Source organism: Ahaetulla prasina, chromosome 6, assembly GCF_028640845.1.
Source record: "Ahaetulla prasina isolate Xishuangbanna chromosome 6, ASM2864084v1, whole genome shotgun sequence".
In the NCBI taxonomy this organism is placed as follows: domain Eukaryota; kingdom Metazoa; phylum Chordata; class Lepidosauria; order Squamata; family Colubridae; genus Ahaetulla; species Ahaetulla prasina.
In genome coordinates this window covers 20,075,503-20,095,320 of record NC_080544.1, presented here as the reverse complement: position 1 = coordinate 20,095,320, position 19,818 = coordinate 20,075,503, and the positions used below count along the sequence as shown (strand labels likewise).

The 19,818-nt window shown below is 37.8% G+C and overlaps 1 protein-coding gene across 1 annotated transcript; it reads right to left on the bottom strand.

Annotated features, from left to right (window-relative positions):
• Nucleotides 1–309: 309 nt before the first annotated feature.
• SIRT1 (sirtuin 1) lies at nt 310–19,266 on the bottom strand. The gene is made up of 7 exons (XM_058188049.1): nt 18,706–19,266; nt 15,879–15,995; nt 14,148–14,327; nt 8,174–8,253; nt 6,206–6,392; nt 4,745–5,320; nt 310–2,336 (listed from the first exon to the last, which is right to left on the bottom strand). Exons 1-7 carry the CDS (start codon nt 19,229–19,231, stop codon nt 1,993–1,995), a joined length of 2,010 nt encoding a protein of 669 aa, XP_058044032.1. The 5' UTR covers nt 19,232–19,266; the 3' UTR covers nt 310–1,992.
• Nucleotides 19,267–19,818: the final 552 nt, after the last annotated feature.

Genomic DNA, 19,818 nt, shown 5'->3' with positions numbered 1-19,818 from the left:
TCCTTGATGGTGGGCTTCTTGGCACTGGGATGATGGTAGAGCGTTTGAAGCAAGAAGGAACATAGCACATCTCTAGTGATTTATTGAAAATATGGGTGAAGATGGGGCCAATTGGTCAGCACAGACTTTTAAGCAAGAAGGAGTTATGTTGTCTGGGCCAGGAGCTTTTCCTGGCTTTTGTCGGTGAAATAGGTCCTGCACTTCCTTTTCTGTGATCACTAGGGGTTGTGAACCCAATGAAATGGGGTCAGTTGTAGGAGGCTTGGCTGTTGTTGGTGTGTCTGAGATGGGGGTTTCTTTAAAAATAGATTTAAATCAGACTTGGTATAAAACACTGGTTTTGTATTTCAAAAGTTGCAGGAAGAGAGCTAGGTCAATTTAAACAATCTTCTACAAAACATCTGCCAGTTGGTTACATAAAAGACACTATATACAATATAAAAGCAGAAAATAATCCACACTGTAAAAATAATTTAAAACAAAATATTTCCATTTAAAATATCTCCTATAACACAAATACAGTTTGACATGCAGGCCAAGCTAAACATGTTGCATTCTTTTAAGTGTAGTTGTTCAAGTTCTATTTATAACTTGGACAACAAGAAAACATGCCAACATTTCAAATGAACACAAAATGCCATTTTTAACACTTCATTATGCCGTGTTACAAATTGGATGTACTGACTGTTTGAAAAGAACAGCTCTATACATATTTCAAAATGGAATATTAAAGAAATGCAAAAGAATTATTGGCAACTGGTTTTAACTACGGGTCCAGCTGAAAAGTGGTTTCAAGAAGAAATTGAAAACCTACGATCAAACAAAGCACAAAGGATTGAGACAATCTACAGCTGTAACATTTGACACAACTATTTCAAGAGGCAGTTTTGAAGCAGCATTTGAACTCATTTCGGTAGCTGCTTTTTCTACATCGATCTATCAAGGAGACGCCTGAACAGAGACGCCTTTAAGCAGCATACTTTAAAGTTAAGGTGAAATTGAATTTTGTGTTTTACTGGATGCGTGAGGAGCTCTCATTAAATGTTTGTATAAAAGTACTGAAAAGTATAGAAACACTTGTTCTTGGGCAAAAATTCCATCTATATCCTGAACATTATATATACACCTTCCAACACTTAAATATTCACATCTTGGCAGTGTACACAAAGATTTTATACATTGTTTCATATACCAGCTTCCTGCACTAAATACTCATGTTAACAGGGTTAATGATTTCTTATCTAATACTTTCTTCCTGTAATTTTGTAAGCCAATAAGCATTATTAAGTATCTACAGAAAGTTGCTTTATTTTAGCTTTTATTTTAAAAAATAGCATTTTCATTTATTTAAATAGGTTTTTAAAATGCTATTTTCTGGTAATCTAAGGAATTTTCAGATGGTCACTGATGTCTAATTAACTTCTAATATGATTGCATGCAAGTATACCCAACAAGAAGAGTTCAGAAAACATAGCTGCCATAGGTATTTGGGGGAAATCTTCATATTTAACAACATATTCTTGCAGCAGCAGACTAAGGAGAGACATAAATAAATTGAAATGTTGCAAAGCAAGAGAGGTATGAACAATACCATTCTTTGGTCTAGATTAGCTGTTCCCTTTATATTATATTAATATTATGATGGCTTTTTAAATGGTTCAGAAATAACACAGGGTGAAATTTATAAAGCCAAAAATATTGTATATATGCGAATATGCACATACACATATAACATATATTAATAAAAATGAATGCAGTGACAGTAAAAGATACTTAGTACCTTCCACAAAATTCAAAATGCAATAAAGATTAGTGTTGTGTGTATCTTTATAGAATTCAATTGGAAAAGTTAGAAAACTATGCATGAAAATCTACTCTTAATGTTTATAAACACCGTTGTTTGCCTTGTTCTGAATTCAGTACACATTCATTCCAACATGCCCAAATTGCTAATGCTGGTGGAAAAGTTCCTGAAATAAATCAGTAATTATCTTACAACTTGTCTGATGAACTGTCAAATTCTACTGTCTGATTTATAGAAATTGATTCGTCAACAGATTCTGGAAGGTCAGTTCCATCTTCCTCAAATCCATTCTCCTCTTCTCTGTCAGGAGTGTCTGCCTCCTCTTCCTCCTCCTCCTCCTCTTCTTCTATGCCATTGTAATAGTCTTCCAGTTCACTCTCTTCTTCTACATCTAAGCTTGGGCTCCGACATGATCCACTACCGCTGCTACTTCCACAAGAGCTGGAGGAGATGACATCATCTTCAGAGTCTGAATAAACTTCAGCACCATGGAAAATATAGCGATTTGGTGGTGAAAACAAATATTGAGTACCTGAAACAGGTTTGATCAACAACAAAGGAAAAAAAGAAGGCATCATCATTAAGAATACAATCATACATAAATGCATGACACTTACTGTTCTGAGCTCTCCATATCTTATATGTTTTATAAGAACACATTTATTTGTGTCAGTATATGTAAAGAACCGAAGGAAAACTATTACAATGCAGCACTAAATTAACTTGCTTTTCTCTCACTCTCTACTTTTCCTCTTGTATTTTATAACTATTTAATAGTATGTTGATGTTTATTGCAATTTAGTTTCAAATGCTTCAGAAACACCCTGTTCCGTTTTAATGACTCATAGCCTTTCTGAATTAACTTTAATTAGAACAGTCCAAACTTTTCACTATACATTAACATGTACTTTACGTCCCTTTAAAATGGCTCTGACGTATTGTATTTATGGGAGACCAATTTCTATGACTTTTAAAGGAAGGCAAATGTAAAGAGTTATTTGTTAAATGTATTTGCTGCCCATCTCTGTACACTAATGACTCTATTATTTCAGCGTGCGGGACTAGCCTAAGAATAAAATGTTTTAGCTAAATTTTAATGGGGGTTTTACCGGTTTTTACTGTTTTAGTGATCAGGCCATGATAATATTTAGTTTTAACTGGGTTTTAATGTTTATTTATTATATTGTTTTTAATATGCCTGTGAACCGCCCTGAGTCCTCCGGGAGATGGTGCAGTATGTAAGTCTGATAAATAAATAAATAAATAAATAAATAAATACATCAATATGATAACCAAAAAGATGGATGAATCAAGAGCAGAGGGTACAGAGGAGGGGAAGTGGAGTCTGCCATCAATCTAACAGCCCCCCTCCCATCAGGCCCCCAGGCCAATCGCTAGAACCAGGTCTTCTTCAAGCTGCTGTGGAAGGATATGATGTTGGGGGCGGATCTTACTGTAGAGGGTAAGATGTTCTAAAGCAGGGATCTCCAACCTTGACAACTTTAAGCCCGGAGGACATCTCCAAATTCTGGGAGTTGAAGTCTTCCGGGCTTAAAGTTGCCAAGGTTGGAGACCCCTGTTCTAAAGAACGGGCACCGCAGCAGAGAAGGGTTCTTCTCCTGGATCCTGACAGTTGGAATTCTTTGACCAACAGGATCTGAAGTAGGCCCTTTCTACCAGCATGAAAAGGACAGCCTTGTCCTAGCCTAGTGGTACAAAGTGGTTCATCAGATAGCTATTAATGGCTTTAAAAGTCAGAAGCAACTTCTTGAACTGCACTTGGAAGCAGATCATATGTAAGTTATGTGACTGCATTCTTCTGTAATATGTAATAAGAATGCAATTATCTAATTGCCAAGATGTGTTTTAAGTCCAGATTAAGTCCAATTATTTTTTTATTTCTTAAAATCAGCTTCTTCTCCAAGACTCACCTAAATCAGGAATTATGTCAATCCAGTCTAATGACGTCAATAAATATGGCCCTAAGCTTCAGATCTCACCATCAAAAAAAAAAAAATCTATTAAAAACCAGCATCACAGACTGTACAAAAGGACTGCAATAGGACTAAGATTACCAACAAGGGTTTGTGCTACAAATATTCTCTCACAAACTAAGCAAGGGGTATGATAACAAAACTTTTTTTAAAAAACCCCAGGATTTTATCTTTAGTATAACTGACATTCTGAAATGGAAGGGGAAAAAACCAAAGCAAACAAAAATATTAACAAAATGGGTAATGTAAGGAATACAAAACACATTTCCATATTACATCTTGTAGGCAAAAACAAAAGCTTGTGAATGCCTGCAACAATAGCAGCTCACTAAGTACAAATACCATACCAGCTTCTACCTAATGCTGTAGAAAAAAAATATGAAGAAAAACTATACAACTCACTTTTTCACATAAGCTAATATACACTCACATTTTGAAGGAGTAGATTTTCTGGATTTCTCAAGATGCTTTTAGAAAAATCTTGGGCCTTAATTCTAGCATTCCATTATCATAAAGAATATTACTGCACCTGTTGGTGACTATGAATGAGGTGAAGTAGACCTTGCAAACCTGAAACCTGATCACTTCAGCCATACTTATCTATTAAGAACAAAAGACAGACTCCTGTCTCAGATAAATGACTACAGGGGTTCCTGCTCCTCTAAACCAACACTGATTTAAAAATAAATAAAAATAATAAATAAATAAATAAATAAAAATAAAAATAAAATCCATTAATTTGGAATACTATCCAGAATATATACAATATAGATAGTTAATTCATTCCCGGTTCTTAATATTATCTAACAATAGTTTAAAAATTGAATGTTTGACTGAATGTTACAATGTTACATTGAAGCATTCAAGGCAGAATTATATTTGAATACTCCAAAGTTGTTCTAAAGCAGAATATGAAAATATTCAAAGCTTTTACAATAGCACTTACCATCAAGCCGCTTGCTAATTTGCTCTTTTGCACATCTATTCAAGCAACATTTTCTCACTGTTTCAACAGAGATTTTTTCATTTCTTTCTTTGTTTTCTTCTTGATTAGATCCAGGTTCCTTCACATGTTCTGTAGTTTCTAACTGATCATGAGTACTTTCTGAATTTTCCAAAGAGTTATGGACTTCTAGTGGTTTTTCTTCTATAGAGTTTTCTTTAGATTCCAAAGCAACATCAGAATTTCCTGCTTTATATTGATCAGAATGCTCTGAATGCATCACTTGAGAATCTTGTGATGGAATTCTGTCAGATGAACTAGAAGATTCAGAAATGTTTAAAGGAGTGGGTGGTAATTCTGTTAAATGTTTTTCAAACTCTCTGTGAGGCCGTGGAGGTTTCTCTGTTATTTCTGAAAGCTGAATGGAACTATTACAAAGTTTTGAATATTCTCCACCCAATCTATGACATAATTCATTGATAATAACATCACAGTCACCAAGAAGCTCGACATCAAAGTGTAGATGAGGCAATGGTTCCCTATTAATTAGAATCTGAGGCACTTCATGTGGGATGGAACCTACATAGTTAAGAAAAAAATAAAGTCAACAATTAACAATTGGATAATTTTAGGGATATATAAATGTCTGAATATATATATGCATATATATATATATATGCATATATATATATATATATGCATATATATATATATATATATGCATATATATATATATATATATATATATATATATATATATATATATATATATATATATAATCTGTTGTTGTTTTCTCCCGTGTAAATTGAGTGATGACGAAGTCTCATTCGTCATCTTCAGGCTTCAGCCTGCTTCTGGGAGCAAAGCCTGAAGATGACAAATGAGACTTCATATATACAAACAACAAACATATATATATGTAGGTCTTCGGTTATTCGGGTTTTCTCCCGCGTCAAATTGGAAGTGTCTTGGTGACGTTTCGACGAAGTCTCATTCGTCATCTTCAGGGTGATGTTTACAGCTTCGTGCTTCTAGGAGCAATGTGTGACCGCAGCTGTTTCTTCCTTTTAACTGCTAGTGGAGGTTTGAACTGATTGGTTGGGAGTTTGGCTGTGCTCTGATTGGATGGTGGGGTTGGGCTGTGCTCTGATCACACATTGCTCCTAGAAGCACAAAGCTGTAAACACCAGCCTGAAGATGACAAATGAGACTTCGTCGAATCATCGCCAAGACACTTCCAATTTTATGTGGGAGAAAACCCGAATAACCAAAGACCTACATACAAACACCCGCGAAAACCTCAGAATAAATATATATATATATCTTTATCTTTTTTCCTAACATGCTTCCACATTATGAAGTTCTCTACATTCTATGCTTTCTGGCACCATTCATGATGATCACTAAATTTAAACTGAAACAAGGACTCTGTTGTTCTCCATACATACATAATCAATACTCACTTGGAATCAATGCTACTGGTCTTACTTTAAGTGAAGACCCAATAACAATCAGAAGGTCAACTTCATCTTTGTCATATTTCATGGCCCTATGAAACTGCTCCGGTAGATTTTCACCAAAGAATACTATTTCTGGCTTCATGATAGCAAGGGGTTCATCAGGTGAACATCTGGGACATCTAGGAACAACCTGATTAAAGAGAATTTGCATTAGCAGGGTTCATTTTATACAAGTAGTACTCATAACTGACAAACGTTTAATAAAAGAATGAAGCACAACCTAGGTCAGAGGTCTCCAACCTTGGCAACTTTAAGACTTGTGGACTTCAACTCCCAAAGCTGGCTGAGGAACTCTGGGAGTTGAAGTCCACAAGTCTTAAAGTTGCCACAGTTGGAGACCCTTGACCTAGGCTGCATATTGGTGTGAATTTCTGCCAAGGACTATAAAGAGAAAAGCTCTATGTTCGCAGCTAAGGAACTGGCTAATGAAATCCTATCTGACAGATCTGAAATTGCTTATAAAACCTTTAAAATTACAGCAATTATGTCCGGGCAGCCAGCCATCTTACTGTTCTTCAACCTTCTAAACTTTCTTTTGCAAGATTCTTCTCTCTTATTCTAGCTTTATTATTTCCTTGGATTCTATATGTGAATTCACTTCACTTTGTCACATTATCACATTCCAACTCCCTACCCCATATTAATTATGTCCTTGTAAAAGATTGCTATTGTCTTTGCTGCTCCATGAACTTGGTTTTTTGCTTGCAGTCATTTTATTTTATTATTAGGTAAGAATCATGAGTGCTTCAGTGCTTTGTTCAATTAGTCTATCACTTCAACCACTGAGAGAGGCTGTGACTTTTTATTCTAGCCTAAGTGAATATTTCCCTAGGAAAAGGACAGATTCAAGCTACTTTCCTTTCCATGTCATTGGAATATTACTGAAAATCAAAATGAACTCCAGCTCAGCTACTGTAATAATTACCAGAGCTATTATAAATTCATTGTCAGACCTGCCTCAGCTTGAGCCTCTAAGTAAGAACAATCCTTATTAACAGTATTTGTCAAACTTGGTCTTGACTTTTGGACTTAACTCCCAGAGTCCCTCAGCCAGCAAAGCTGGCTGAGGAACTCTGGGAGTTGAAGTCCAAAAGTCTTAAAGGGACCAAGTTTGGACACCCCTGCTTTAAAGCCATGTGAATTACAGTGGTGTAAAGCCAGAACTGAAATTTTACATTTGTGATGTGGTAAATTTTGTAATAATATGCAATTTGCAATTGTACCCTTGGCCATCTAGTCCAACCCTATCTGATACATGAAGATCAAGAGCAACCGCACCATCATCAAACTGCTAGCAGTCTTACTTGAAAACCTTTATTAAAGCAGAAGTTGCCTTTAGCTTTTCACTGACTTTATTAAAAACTAATGTTCAACGTAAGTATACTTCTCTGTCATTTAAGGGATTGGTGACAATGCTATAGGTTTTTAAAAGATGCTATCATGCCCTGGTCAAGCATACAACTTCCTTCAATTCTTCTTAAATGTATGTTTGACCTGAACATGAACTTTAAGGGGCAATTGCAAAACTACTTCAATTGATCCTTTTTTAAAATGCAGAACTTTGTACTAGATGGCATTACTCAGTACCGCTATTAAGCAATGAACTATTCTTTGCATTTAACTCCCATTTTCTTCTTCAAACGGAGAGCTGGTAATCTGCAAATATAATTAAATAAATAATTATATATAATCAACTGTGGAGCCTGCAACTGGTTCTTTGTAAGGAAAAGTAATCACAATAATTACTGTATATATATCTATGATTCACATATTTAGATTCAGAGAATGCTGTATCTTAAGTTGTACGGGAACAGTTTTAACATAAAAAGATTTTGCATGCTTACAGTTATATTGAATAATATTTTTAATATATAGTTCTTTTTCACCAGTCAATTCTAAAATAATAATTACCTGATTAAAAATATCTCCTCGTACAACTTCACAATCGACCTTGTATTTACAGATGAGGCAAGAAGCTGTTGCGAAGGAACCTGAAATACATATACCAGCAAATAAAGGAATATACCAGTTGTCAAGAGTTTTTTTCCCCATTCAGGAATTTTATCAGTAATACATGTACTTTCGATATATTCGTTATATGCAGTATATGAAACGGAGCAAGTGGCTGGATAGCGTAGTGGTTGGAGTGTTGCCTTTGACAGAAGAATATGACCCTCAAATTTGAAGAGATTTAACAGATTAACAGAGTTGGAAGAGACATTGTAGGTCATCTAGTCCAACCCTCTGCTCAAGCAGACCCTACACAGTTTCTGACAAATAGCAGTCCAGCCTCTTCTTGAAAGCCTCCAGTGATGAAGCTTCCACAACTTCTGAAGGCAACTTCTGTTCCACGGGTTGATTGTTCTATCAGGAAATTCCTCCTCATTTCTAGGTTGAATCTCTCCTTGATCAGTTTCCATCCATTATTCCTTGTCTGGCCTTTAGGTGCCTTGAAAAATAGCTTGACCCCTTCCTCTCTGTGGCAGCCCCTCAAATATTGGAAGACAGCTATCATGTCTCCCCTGGTCCTTCTCTTCACTAGACTAGCCTTGCCCAGTTCTTACAACTGTTCATTGTGTGTTTTAGCCTCCAGTCCCCTAATCATCTTGGTTGCTCTTCTCTGAACTTTTTCTAGAGTCTCAACGTATTTTTTTTATAGTGTGGTGATCAAAACTGGACATAGTACTCTAGGTGTGGTCATACTAAGGCTTTATAGAGTGGTATTAGTACCTCACTTGATCTTGATTGTATCCGATTGTTAATGCAATTTAGGATTGTATTGGCTTTTTTAATGGCTGCCGCACTGTTGGATCATATTTAGCTGGTTGTCCACTATGACTCCAAGATCCCTCTCGCAATTGCTGCTATTAAGCGTGGTTTCACCCAGTCTATATGTGTATTTTTGGTTTTTCTTGCCTAAGTATAAGACCTTACTTTTCTCTACACTGAATTTCATTTTGTTAGATAGAGTCCAGTGTTTAAGTTTGTCACGATCCATCTGGATCTCATCTAGGGCAGTGATGTCACTTGCGGCCTGCAGTCTGGATATGTCATGCACTGGCCACCCCCACCCCCGGTTTAGCGAAAGGGGAAAAAATCACAATACGTCATGTGGCAACGTGACACCGCAAGTTTTACACCCCTGATCTAGGGTGTTGGCTATTCCTGCCAGTTTAGTATCATCCACAAATTTGATATGTTCCCCTTCTATTCCCTCATCTAAGTCATTTATGAAGATACTGAAGAGTACTGGGCCTAAGACGGAACCTTGTTGTACCCCATTGCTTACTTCCCTCCAAGATGATTAGGAAGAGAGCACATCTGAAAAGTTTTAATTAGAGAATTGATATATATGTTTAAAAATTATGCTAGAATACATCCGTTTCACCCTCTTGTCAGTTTGAATAAAGTTGGAAAGCTCTCTGATTATATGCAAGGCTGGATTTTATTGTAGTTTATTGATTAGGAACATGTTGGGAAATATCTGTGCCTGACAAATCAGGACTTTTTTGTTTATAGAGGATCTGCTCAGAATGTCTCAAAATCTTACCCTTGAGATATTATCAAAAACTGCCTTAAAATCAATAAAGGGCTGCATATGGATTCAAGTCAAGAGTGGTTGGTATATTGTCTGACAGATGTTGAAGCACTACTAGTCTGTAGTAGATTGTTCCAGTTGAAGCTCTACTTGTTCAGAGTCAATTATTCCTTTTCTATTACCCAAATTTGGAGTTTGCTAAACAGGTACCTGGCTTATAGTTTATTCAACCAAGGACTGTAATTGCGCCCGAAGTTATGGATGTAAATTATGCTGGTCATTAAGTGCTTCATCAACATAGCACACCCAATTTTATGACATTTTGCTAAGCACATCGCTACGGCATTAAACAAAGCTATGGTTATTAAGCGATTGCTGGGTCATTAAGTGAATGCATTGTTTACAATGGGTAGGTTTTTTTTGCCAGAAACAGAAGTAAACCCTTTATGGGGGAGGAGGTCAACATGAACTTCGAATAGTCACTAAGTAACCCATTGTAAGCTGAGAACTACCTGTTACAGGTCTATAATTAGCTGGATCATTCCGACCACCCTTTTTATATAAGGGGACAATTATGGCTTCTTTCCAGTCCTCTGGAATCTTGGTTGTGTGATTAATGTAGGAAAATTAAGAGACTAATACGGGGACCTGCCAATATGAATTTGATTTAATTAGCTGGGGTGGGAGAAAATACAGTCATTGCCATGGACTTTATCACACTTACCGGTATGCTAGTTAATGGAAGTTCTGACTTCCTTGCATATGACTGGGGGCCACTGTGATGGTGAGGATAATGGTATATCCATCACAGATGCTAAAGGTGTTAGTATATATGGTACACACTTTTAAAAGTACTCTATTTCTCAATATACTTGTGAATAAGCCCATCTACTGATAATGCAACCATCAATTTTTTAAAATCCAAAGTAACCATGAAAAATGTAAGTCAACATCCACAAATGACACATTTTTCATGGTATTTTCATTAAAAATTTGAGGGTAAGCATATGGGCTTATATGAGAATATATACAGTACTATTTTCAGACCATAGTGGTACACTTTTTCTTATTTACAAGTCACCAGCAAATAACTTGAACTACAACACTAAGGGTTGCTACTATTTCAAAAACTTATAGAAACTATTACCAATTTGGTGCTTTTCAGAAGTTGGCTCCAATCAGCATAACCAACAGCAAGAAAGAAAAAGATCTGAAGGGTCAAAAGTTGCCTCTTCCTGTCTAAAAATGATTACAGCTTTGCCTTCACCCTTATTGCTTTCAGAAGAGGGAAAATAGTTAATTTATAAAATTGTTCGTGCAAGTAAAATATGCACCTCAAATATTTGCAGGGTTTGACGCTTTTATCAAAATGACAAAATGAGAACTGCACCATCATTGTTTCATATGTGTAATCACTACTATTTGCTCAGGGTAACAATTATATGACACAGAGCAATTATTCACATAACATTTATATTTAATGAGAATATTAACGACAATTTGCCATAATGTCATATTATCCAATTCGGGAGGAGGAATTGTTTCTGGTAATAGGTCTTTCAGAATTGCACGTGGATCCGTGCCTATCATGAGATGTTGTTGGACAAAAGTGTATGGACCTATTGAGGAAAATAAAATAAAATAATTATGAGTACACAATAATTATAAGTACACAATAATTATGAGTACACAATAATTATGAGTACACAATAATTATGAGTACACAATAATTATGAGTACACAATAATTATGAGTACACAATAATTATGAGTACACAATAATTATGAGTACACAATAATTATGAGTACACAATAATTATGAGTACACAATAATTATGAGTACACAATAATTATGAGTACACAATAATTATGAGTACACAATAATTATGAGTACACAATAATTATGAGTACACAATAATTATGAGTACACAATAATTATGAGTACACAATAATTATGAGTACACAATAATTATGAGTACACAATAATTATGAGTACACAATAATTATGAGTACACAATAATTATGAGTACACAATAATTATGAGTACACAATAATTATGAGTACACAATAATTATGAGTACACAATAATTATGAGTACACAATAATTATGAGTACACAATAATTATGAGTACACAATAATTATGAGTATAGACGGATTAAATCAAAATACGAGCACCTCACTACACTTGGTGCTTTTCAGAAGTTGGCTCCAATCAGCATAACCAACAGCAAGAAAGAAAAAGATCTGAAGGGTCAAAAGTTGCCTCTTCCTGTCTAAAAATGATTACAGCTTTGCCTTCACCCTTATTGCTTTCAGAAGAGGGAAAATAGTTAATTTATAAAATTGTTCGTGCAAGTAAAATATGCACCTCAAATATTTGCAGGGTTTGACGCTTTTATCAAAATGACAAAATGAGAACTGCACCATCATTGTTTCATTGTTTCATATGTGTAATCACTACTATTTGCTCAGGGTAACAATTATATGACACAGAGCAATTATTCACATAACATTTATATTTAATGAGAATATTAACGACAATTTGCCATAATGTCATATTATCCAATTCGGGAGGAGGAATTGTTTCTGGTAATAGGTCTTTCAGAATTGCACGTGATCCGTGCCTATCATGAGATGTTGTTGGACAAAAGTGTATGGACCTATTGAGGAAAATAAAATAATTATGAGTATAGACGGATTAAATCAAAATACGAGCACCTCACTACACTTGGTGCTTTTCAGAAGTTGGCTCCAATCAGCATAACCAACAGCAAGAAAGAAAAAGATCTGAAGGGTCAAAAGTTGCCTCTTCCTGTCTAAAAATGATTACAGCTTTGCCTTCACCCTTATTGCTTTCAGAAGAGGGAAAATAGTTAATTTATAAAATTGTTCGTGCAAGTAAAATATGCACCTCAAATATTTGCAGGGTTTGACGCTTTTATCAAAATGACAAAATGAGAACTGCACCATCATTGTTTCATATGTGTTTCATTGTTTCATTGTTTCATATGTGTAATCACTACTATTTGCTCAGGGTAACAATTATATGACACAGAGCAATTATTCACATAACATTTATATTTAATGAGAATATTAACGACAATTTGCCATAATGTCATATTATCCAATTCGGGAGGAGGAATTGTTTCTGGTAATAGGTCTTTCAGAATTGCACGTGGATCCGTGCCTATCATGAGATGTTGTTGGACAAAAGTGTATGGACCTATTGAGGAAAATAAAATAAAATAATTATGAGTACACAATAATTATGAGTACACAATAATTATGAGTACACAATAATTATGAGTACACAATAATTATGAGTACACAATAATTATGAGTACACAATAATTATGAGTACACAATAATTATCAGCACTAAATGTTAATATATGTTAATATTTCTCCAGCAAAATGACATATTGGATCTAGAAAATATGTCTTTATTGTCATAGCACCCCCTCCCATCGCCATTACAGCATCTCTGCAGGTAGACTGCAGCCTCTCATCTAGGGTTTCAAAAAGCCCTTAAAATCTAGCTTTGCTACTCAGGCCAAGGAATATTATGTTGAAGATGGGGGCTGTCATGCTTTGTTTTAATGACTGTTTTAATCTGGCCATTTGTTTTGTGTCTTATTTAAAGTATATTTTGTAAGCAAAAATTATTTTGTATTTTTTATTATATTATTTTATATTTTATATCATCTTATTTTGTAAGACGATATACTTCGTCTACGCTGGCTTGGGCACGTCGTGAGAATGGCTGATGGTCGGATTCCAAAAGATTTCCTGTATGGAGAATTAGTGCAGGGAAAGCGCCTCAGAGGGAGACCACAGCTGCGATATAAGGATATCTTGGGAATGGACATTAACAACAGGGAAACCCTGACCTCCGATCGTTCAGCTTGGAGGCTAAAGACGCAGCATGGCTTTCTCCAATTCGAAGAGACACTTGTTCGGCAGGCCAAGAAAAAGAGGCAGACCTGGAACCAGCGAAATCTGGGGGCTGGACAGGGACAGAATGTATCTGCCCTCAATGTGGAAGGGATTGCCACTCTCGAATTGGCCTTTTTAGTCATACTAGATGCTGTTTTACGACCTCTTTCCAGAGCACGATACCATAGTCTTTTGAGACTGAAGGATGCCAGTCCAGGGTCCGCCTGAGGGGGTGGCAATCATAAATTTAATGAAATAAATAGCTTGCTACCACAATTATATCCTAAATCGTCTGTCACCTAACTTCAATGATGACCTTTTAAGTCATGCATTATGCTGGGGAGAAAACCTACACTGTTTCCCAAATCTAAGTAATTTAGATTTGGGATAATTTATCACTATCCTTATTCACACTGAACCTCAAGTTGAGGTAGATTGGGTATACGTGGGTTTGTGAAAATAGTAACGACAATTTGCCATAATGTCATATTATCCAATTCGGGAGGAGGAATTGTTTCTGGTAATAGGTCTTTCAGAATTGCACGTGGATCCGTGCCTATCATGAGATGTTGTTGGACAAAAGTGTATGGACCTATTGAGGAAAATAAAATAAAATAATTATGAGTACACAATAATTATAAGTATAGACGGATTAAATCAAAATACGAGCACCTCACTACACTTCGGGTGCTTTTGGATTGAAAGGATTAGCCAGCTATAAGCTATTGCCCAGGGGACGCCCAAATGTGTTAACAGCACACATTTTTGGGGGAAGCTTTTAACTTCTACATAATTTAATCTTGTATTTTATATTTTAAATTTTATTTCATATAGTACGACTTATTTTAATTGTGATGTTTCTGACAGAATAAGCAAATGAGAAAATTGTGCAGACAATTTCATCTGCTATATTTTGAAGAGGGAAACACATTGCACTTCATGGCATAAAAAACAGGCAGCAATATTATGAGTAACTTCCATTTTAGCAACCCAAAAGCTTGTTCACCTACCAACATCTTATCAGTAGAGTCAGGAACATGCAACACCCAGAATCATCTTATTCAAAGCCTGTCATTCTTGCTATGGAAAATTTCAATTTTCTCCCACCCAGTTGTCCTTTTGATAGTGTGTGTTTGTGTGTGTATATCTCCTCAAATTTATCTATAACACCTCTTCAATAATTCCACAAGATCAAAAAAAATGCCGTAATAAAATATCATAAAATTGCCGTAATAAAATACCAACTTTTACATCTACTTTTTTAAAGAAGTAGATGGGACCATTTACAGGTAGTCCTTGACATATAATCATAATGAAACCTGCCTACTATCTCTCTATCTATTCCTGTGACAATCATAAATCAGGTTGGTCATGTGATCGACATTATTTTACAATCTTTTTTATGCAGCAGTCATTGAGTACCACAGTTATCAAGCAACACATTGTTTGCTATGACTATTCCTGCCAATAACCAACAATAAATTATGATTTCTTTTGCCAAACTGCAGTAAAAGGCATCATGTGATCATATGCAGCTGTGTTGCTGAGCACCCAAAATGTGACTGCCTGACGGGAGAGGACTGTCAGAACTTCAGAACCAGGTCAACTTGCTTGCCTCAAGTAGGTCATAACACTGAATGGTTGCTAAGTGACCAGTCATAAGTTGAGGATTACCTGTATGACATCTTTTCATATGTATACATGAAAATAAGTATGTAAAAAAAACAGATGAGGGAAACAATTTGAGACGCTTCTGCATTTATAAAAGTTTGAAGTACATTATACATTTCTGCCCACAACTTTTAATCATGGATTTAAAGTGCCATAGAAAGAATTACTGAGAAGACTATAGTTCCATGCTTCTGTGAAGGTGGCAGTCTTCTCTTCGGCTGTGAATTTAAGATCAAGTGCTATTAAACTCAGGGGAATGGAAATTACAGACATTTCAGAAGCAGCAAGTGGCAGACTGTATAAAATGAATAAAGTACCCCAATGCCCTTAATGTTGATAGGAAAATAAAGGAAGAACTGAGGTGATTTTAGTCCAGAAGAGGCTGGCTGGGGAATTTTGAGAATTGAACTCCACATGTCTTAAAGCTGTCACAATTGAGAACTACTGCCTTAGATTAACAACTAACTTTTACCTATCCGTGGCCTTGGAGTCCAATCACTGGAACTTGCATGAGAGGTTCTATCATCTTCATCACTGTCACAAGAATGGAAGCCATTTGCAATAATTTCATCACTAAAAAATATATTATCTGTAAAACAATAATAAAGTTATTGCACAAAAGTAGTGCCATCATATTTGTAATATTCTATATTGTTTTGCACACCTGTATGGAAGCAAAAATGTTCTTAAGGTATGGTTTAAGTAATAGTATTGGATAGATAAAAATTAGTAAACAAAAGTTTTATTCTGTATAGAAACAAATCTAAATTTAGTTTTAATTTTGGCATTTTCAATTAATGGAAAACGTGTAGTTGAAAAAAAACATGCTTTTAAAAAATATTATTATGACCCCTCTTAAAATCTTCTACACCTTTAGTCTGGAAATGCAGCTTATATTTCTCCTTATATTTCTACAATTAGATGTACAAAGAGACAAGGAGAAACAACTTTCCAATATATACACTTATCCAATTATTAATATCTGCAATATAAACTGCAAGTGTTAAAAGTAAGTCCTGAGATTTATTTAGAACATTGTTATTTTCTGCTTTATACTACTGTGTATAATTTCTATAGAATGTGTTGTCAAAAACAATCTTAAGGTATCAATATATTTTCAATCTTTTAAACTATCCCAACAATTCTTGCTTTCAGAAAAAACATGTTCTCCTTCATTTCAAAACCAACTTTATCAGTTGCTTCCAACTTCATCCCTATTCAGATGTATTCATCGGTTTAAACTTCCTAAGGTTGCAATCTTGTATTTGCTTAAAAATATATTCCAATTATGTAATACAATGGCTTTCAAGCAAACATTTATAGGACAGGATACTGAAGCAATTGTTCTATATCCTATATGCTTGTGTTTGTGTGTATGCATACATATACACAGAGAAGTGATACTGAACTGATTAATATTCTGACAAATCCATACAGCATTGCAGTCCAAAATTAAACAATTACTGTCTATGTATGTCTATTTTGTTAATGGGAAAAATTATCAATCTGTCTAGTACAAGCGAGTTAAGTCAATTTTAATAAAAACACTTGCCCTACGGAACTTCACACATTCGACACAAATAGTTTTTATAACGATTAGTATTTTCTTCAGGTCTACTAAAAAGAGCTAACATTTTCCTTTGCAATCTTCAAGTCCTATGCATCATTAGGGTAAAATTCTCGTGAATCTAGTGAAGATTATTATTGCATCGCCATAAGGACATAAGGTTGCAAATTAAAAAACTGTTGAATTGCAAGAATGAGAACAAACTCCTTCTTCAACCACGTGTACTATAAACAAGAAACCAAGAGTTAAAAGACCAAAGAGCTCGGGATCGCAGGTGGCTCTACAGATAGCGACAGGAAAGCCTAGACAAGCAAGAGAGGTGCCGATTTGGGGGGAACTGAATTACTTTTGAGTAAAACTGCTGGTGGCCTTCTACCCCTGCACCATAGAGAATATTGTAACTTACTGCATCTGTGTATGGTTTGCCAATTGCACAGTGGCAGAGAGGACAGCGCTCCAGAGGTTCAACATCATTGCCCAGAGGATCATTGGTTGTCCTCTCCCCTCTTTGGAAGAGCTTTATAGCTCCTGCTGCCTTAAGAAAGTTCAAAACATTCTTAAGGATCCATCTCCTCCCGGTCACCCTTTTTTTTTTTTGGGAACTATTACCATCTGGCAGACGGTACAGGACAATATGAGTTTATATGGACTTCAGAGGATGGTGGAGGATAGGAAGGCCTGGAGGAACGTTGTCCATGGGGTCGCAATGGGTCGGACATGACTTCGCAACTAACAACAACAACAACAACAGGACAATAAAAAGGACAAATAGGCTGAAAAACAGCTTCTATTCCAGGGCAATAATGTAACTTTATTGCTTGTATCCTTACGAATTAATATTGATATTGCTTCCTGATTGCTTATTTGTACTCTATGATTACCATTAAGTGTTGTGTACCTTATGATTCTTGATGAATGTATCTTTTCTTTTATGTACACTGAGAGCATATGCACCAAGACAAATTCCTTGTGTATCCAATTATGCTTGGCCAATAAAAAAAATATTCTATTCTATTCTATTCTATTCTATTCTATTCTATTCTATTCTATTCTCTTAGAATTGTACCTTAGAAATCTTGATGAACACATCTTTTCTTTTATGTACACCGAGAGCATATGCACCTAGACAAATTCCTTGTGTGTCCAATCACACTTGGCCAATAAAAAATTATTCTATTCCTCATTCCATTCCATTCCCATGTTGAACTCTACGTTATAGTGCAATATCGGGTTTTCAATTTAAATTAAACAGAATGTAAAGGATGTATGTTTGTGTTTTTATTTTTGTAGTTATAATGTACACTGAAGACAGCATTTAATTCTGCTATACCATATGCAATGACAATAAACTAAACCTTAACCTAAACCTAAACCTAAACCTAAACCAAACCAAACCTAACCTAACCCAAACCTGTCAAGGGCCAGGAGGGAGTCAGACTCCGCCTAAGACAGGGGTCTCCAACCTTGGCCACTTGAAGACTTGTGGACTTCAACTCCCAGAATTCCTCAGCCAGCTTTTGCTGGCCGAAGAATTCTGGGAGTTGAAGTCCACAAGTCTTCAAGTGGCCAAGGTTGGAGATCCCTGTCCTAAGAGAAGTGGCCGGGCCCCAGTTTCAAAGAGGGGGCAGCCCCTATCGGGCTCCAAGTGGTCTCGCTGTCAAGGCTGAGGGACGGACGGATGGACGGACCGGCCGGCCTCTCTCCCCTCCGTCCATCCCCGGAGGCTTCTCACCGGTTTGCGGCGCCCTCTCCGCCTCAGCCGCGCCGTTCGAAGACTGCGCCGGCCCGCAGCCAATGGCCGTCTCCGCTGCTTCTCCGGCGGGCCCCGCCTCCGCGTCCTCCCCTTGGCTCTGCCCCCGCGGCAGCTGCCGTTGGTGCGGCGACGGCGGCGGCTCCTCTCGGACCAGGCCCCACCACGGGGCCCCGCTTCCCGTGCAGCTCCAGCCTTCTCCTGCCCCCGCCGGCGCGGGCCCTTCGGCCGGCTCGCCGCTGACCCAGGCGTCGGGGACCGCCCTGTCCCCCTTCAGGGCCTCTTCGACAGCCCTTCCCGGCAGAGGCGCCGCCGCGGCCGCCTCTCCGCCGGCTCCCGCCGCGGCCGCGCGGCTCGGCTCAGCCGGAGCCTGGCGTTGACGCTTGAGAGCGGGCTCGGGGCTCTCGGCGTCAGCGGGCGCCGCCGCGCCCCCGCCGCCGTTGTTGTTGTTGTTGCCGCGGCGGCCGCCGCTCCGGGAATGGAGGAGTGGCATCTCCTCGTCGGCCATCTTGGAGCAGGAGCAACTGCTCCCTCCCCGCTCCTCCTGTTTCGCCCCCCTCCCTCCCTCCCTCCCGCCGCCGCCGTCGTCAGCCGCTCATAGTGGCGCCGCGGACAGAAGCGGCCCCCACCTCAGAGAGCGAGAGAGATTTAAACGCAGCACGTGACCTCGGCCGACGCCCACGCGGCCAGGAGCCCTGCGTAGCACCGCAACAACAACAAACGGGTCACATGACCAAGCGAGGTTTGAAATATATATAAAAAAAAAAAAAGCAAAGGGAAGAAGAGGCTTTCGCTGCAGAGGCGGCGGTCACGTGACGCCGCCCGCTCTTCGATCCTTTGGGCCGAGTCCCTTCCTCTCCCTCCGTCCATCCCCGGAGGCTTTCACCGGTTTGCGGCGCCTCTCCGCCTCAGCCGCGCTGTTCGAAGACTGCGCCGGCCCGCAGCCAATGGCCGTCTCCGCTGCTTCTCCGGCGGGCCCCGCCTCCGCGTCCTCCCTGGCTCTGCCCCGCGGCAGCTGCCGTTGGTGCGGCGACGGCGGCGGCTCCTCTCGGACCAGGCCCCACCACGGGGCCCCGCCCCGTGCAGCTCCAGCCT

Excerpts from the sequence above, each read along its gene's own strand:
- SIRT1 (XM_058188049.1), bottom strand. The coding sequence starts at position 19,231 with ATGGCCGACGAGGAGATGCCACTCCTCCATTCCCGGAGCGGCGGCCGC. Across the intron at positions 5,321-6,205 it reads ACCAGTAGCATTGATTCCAA|GTTCCATCCCACATGAAGTG; the intron begins GTGAGTATTGAT and ends TTAACTATGTAG. Across the intron at positions 2,337-4,744 it reads AATTAGCAAGCGGCTTGATG|GTACTCAATATTTGTTTTCA; the intron begins GTAAGTGCTATT and ends AACCTGTTTCAG.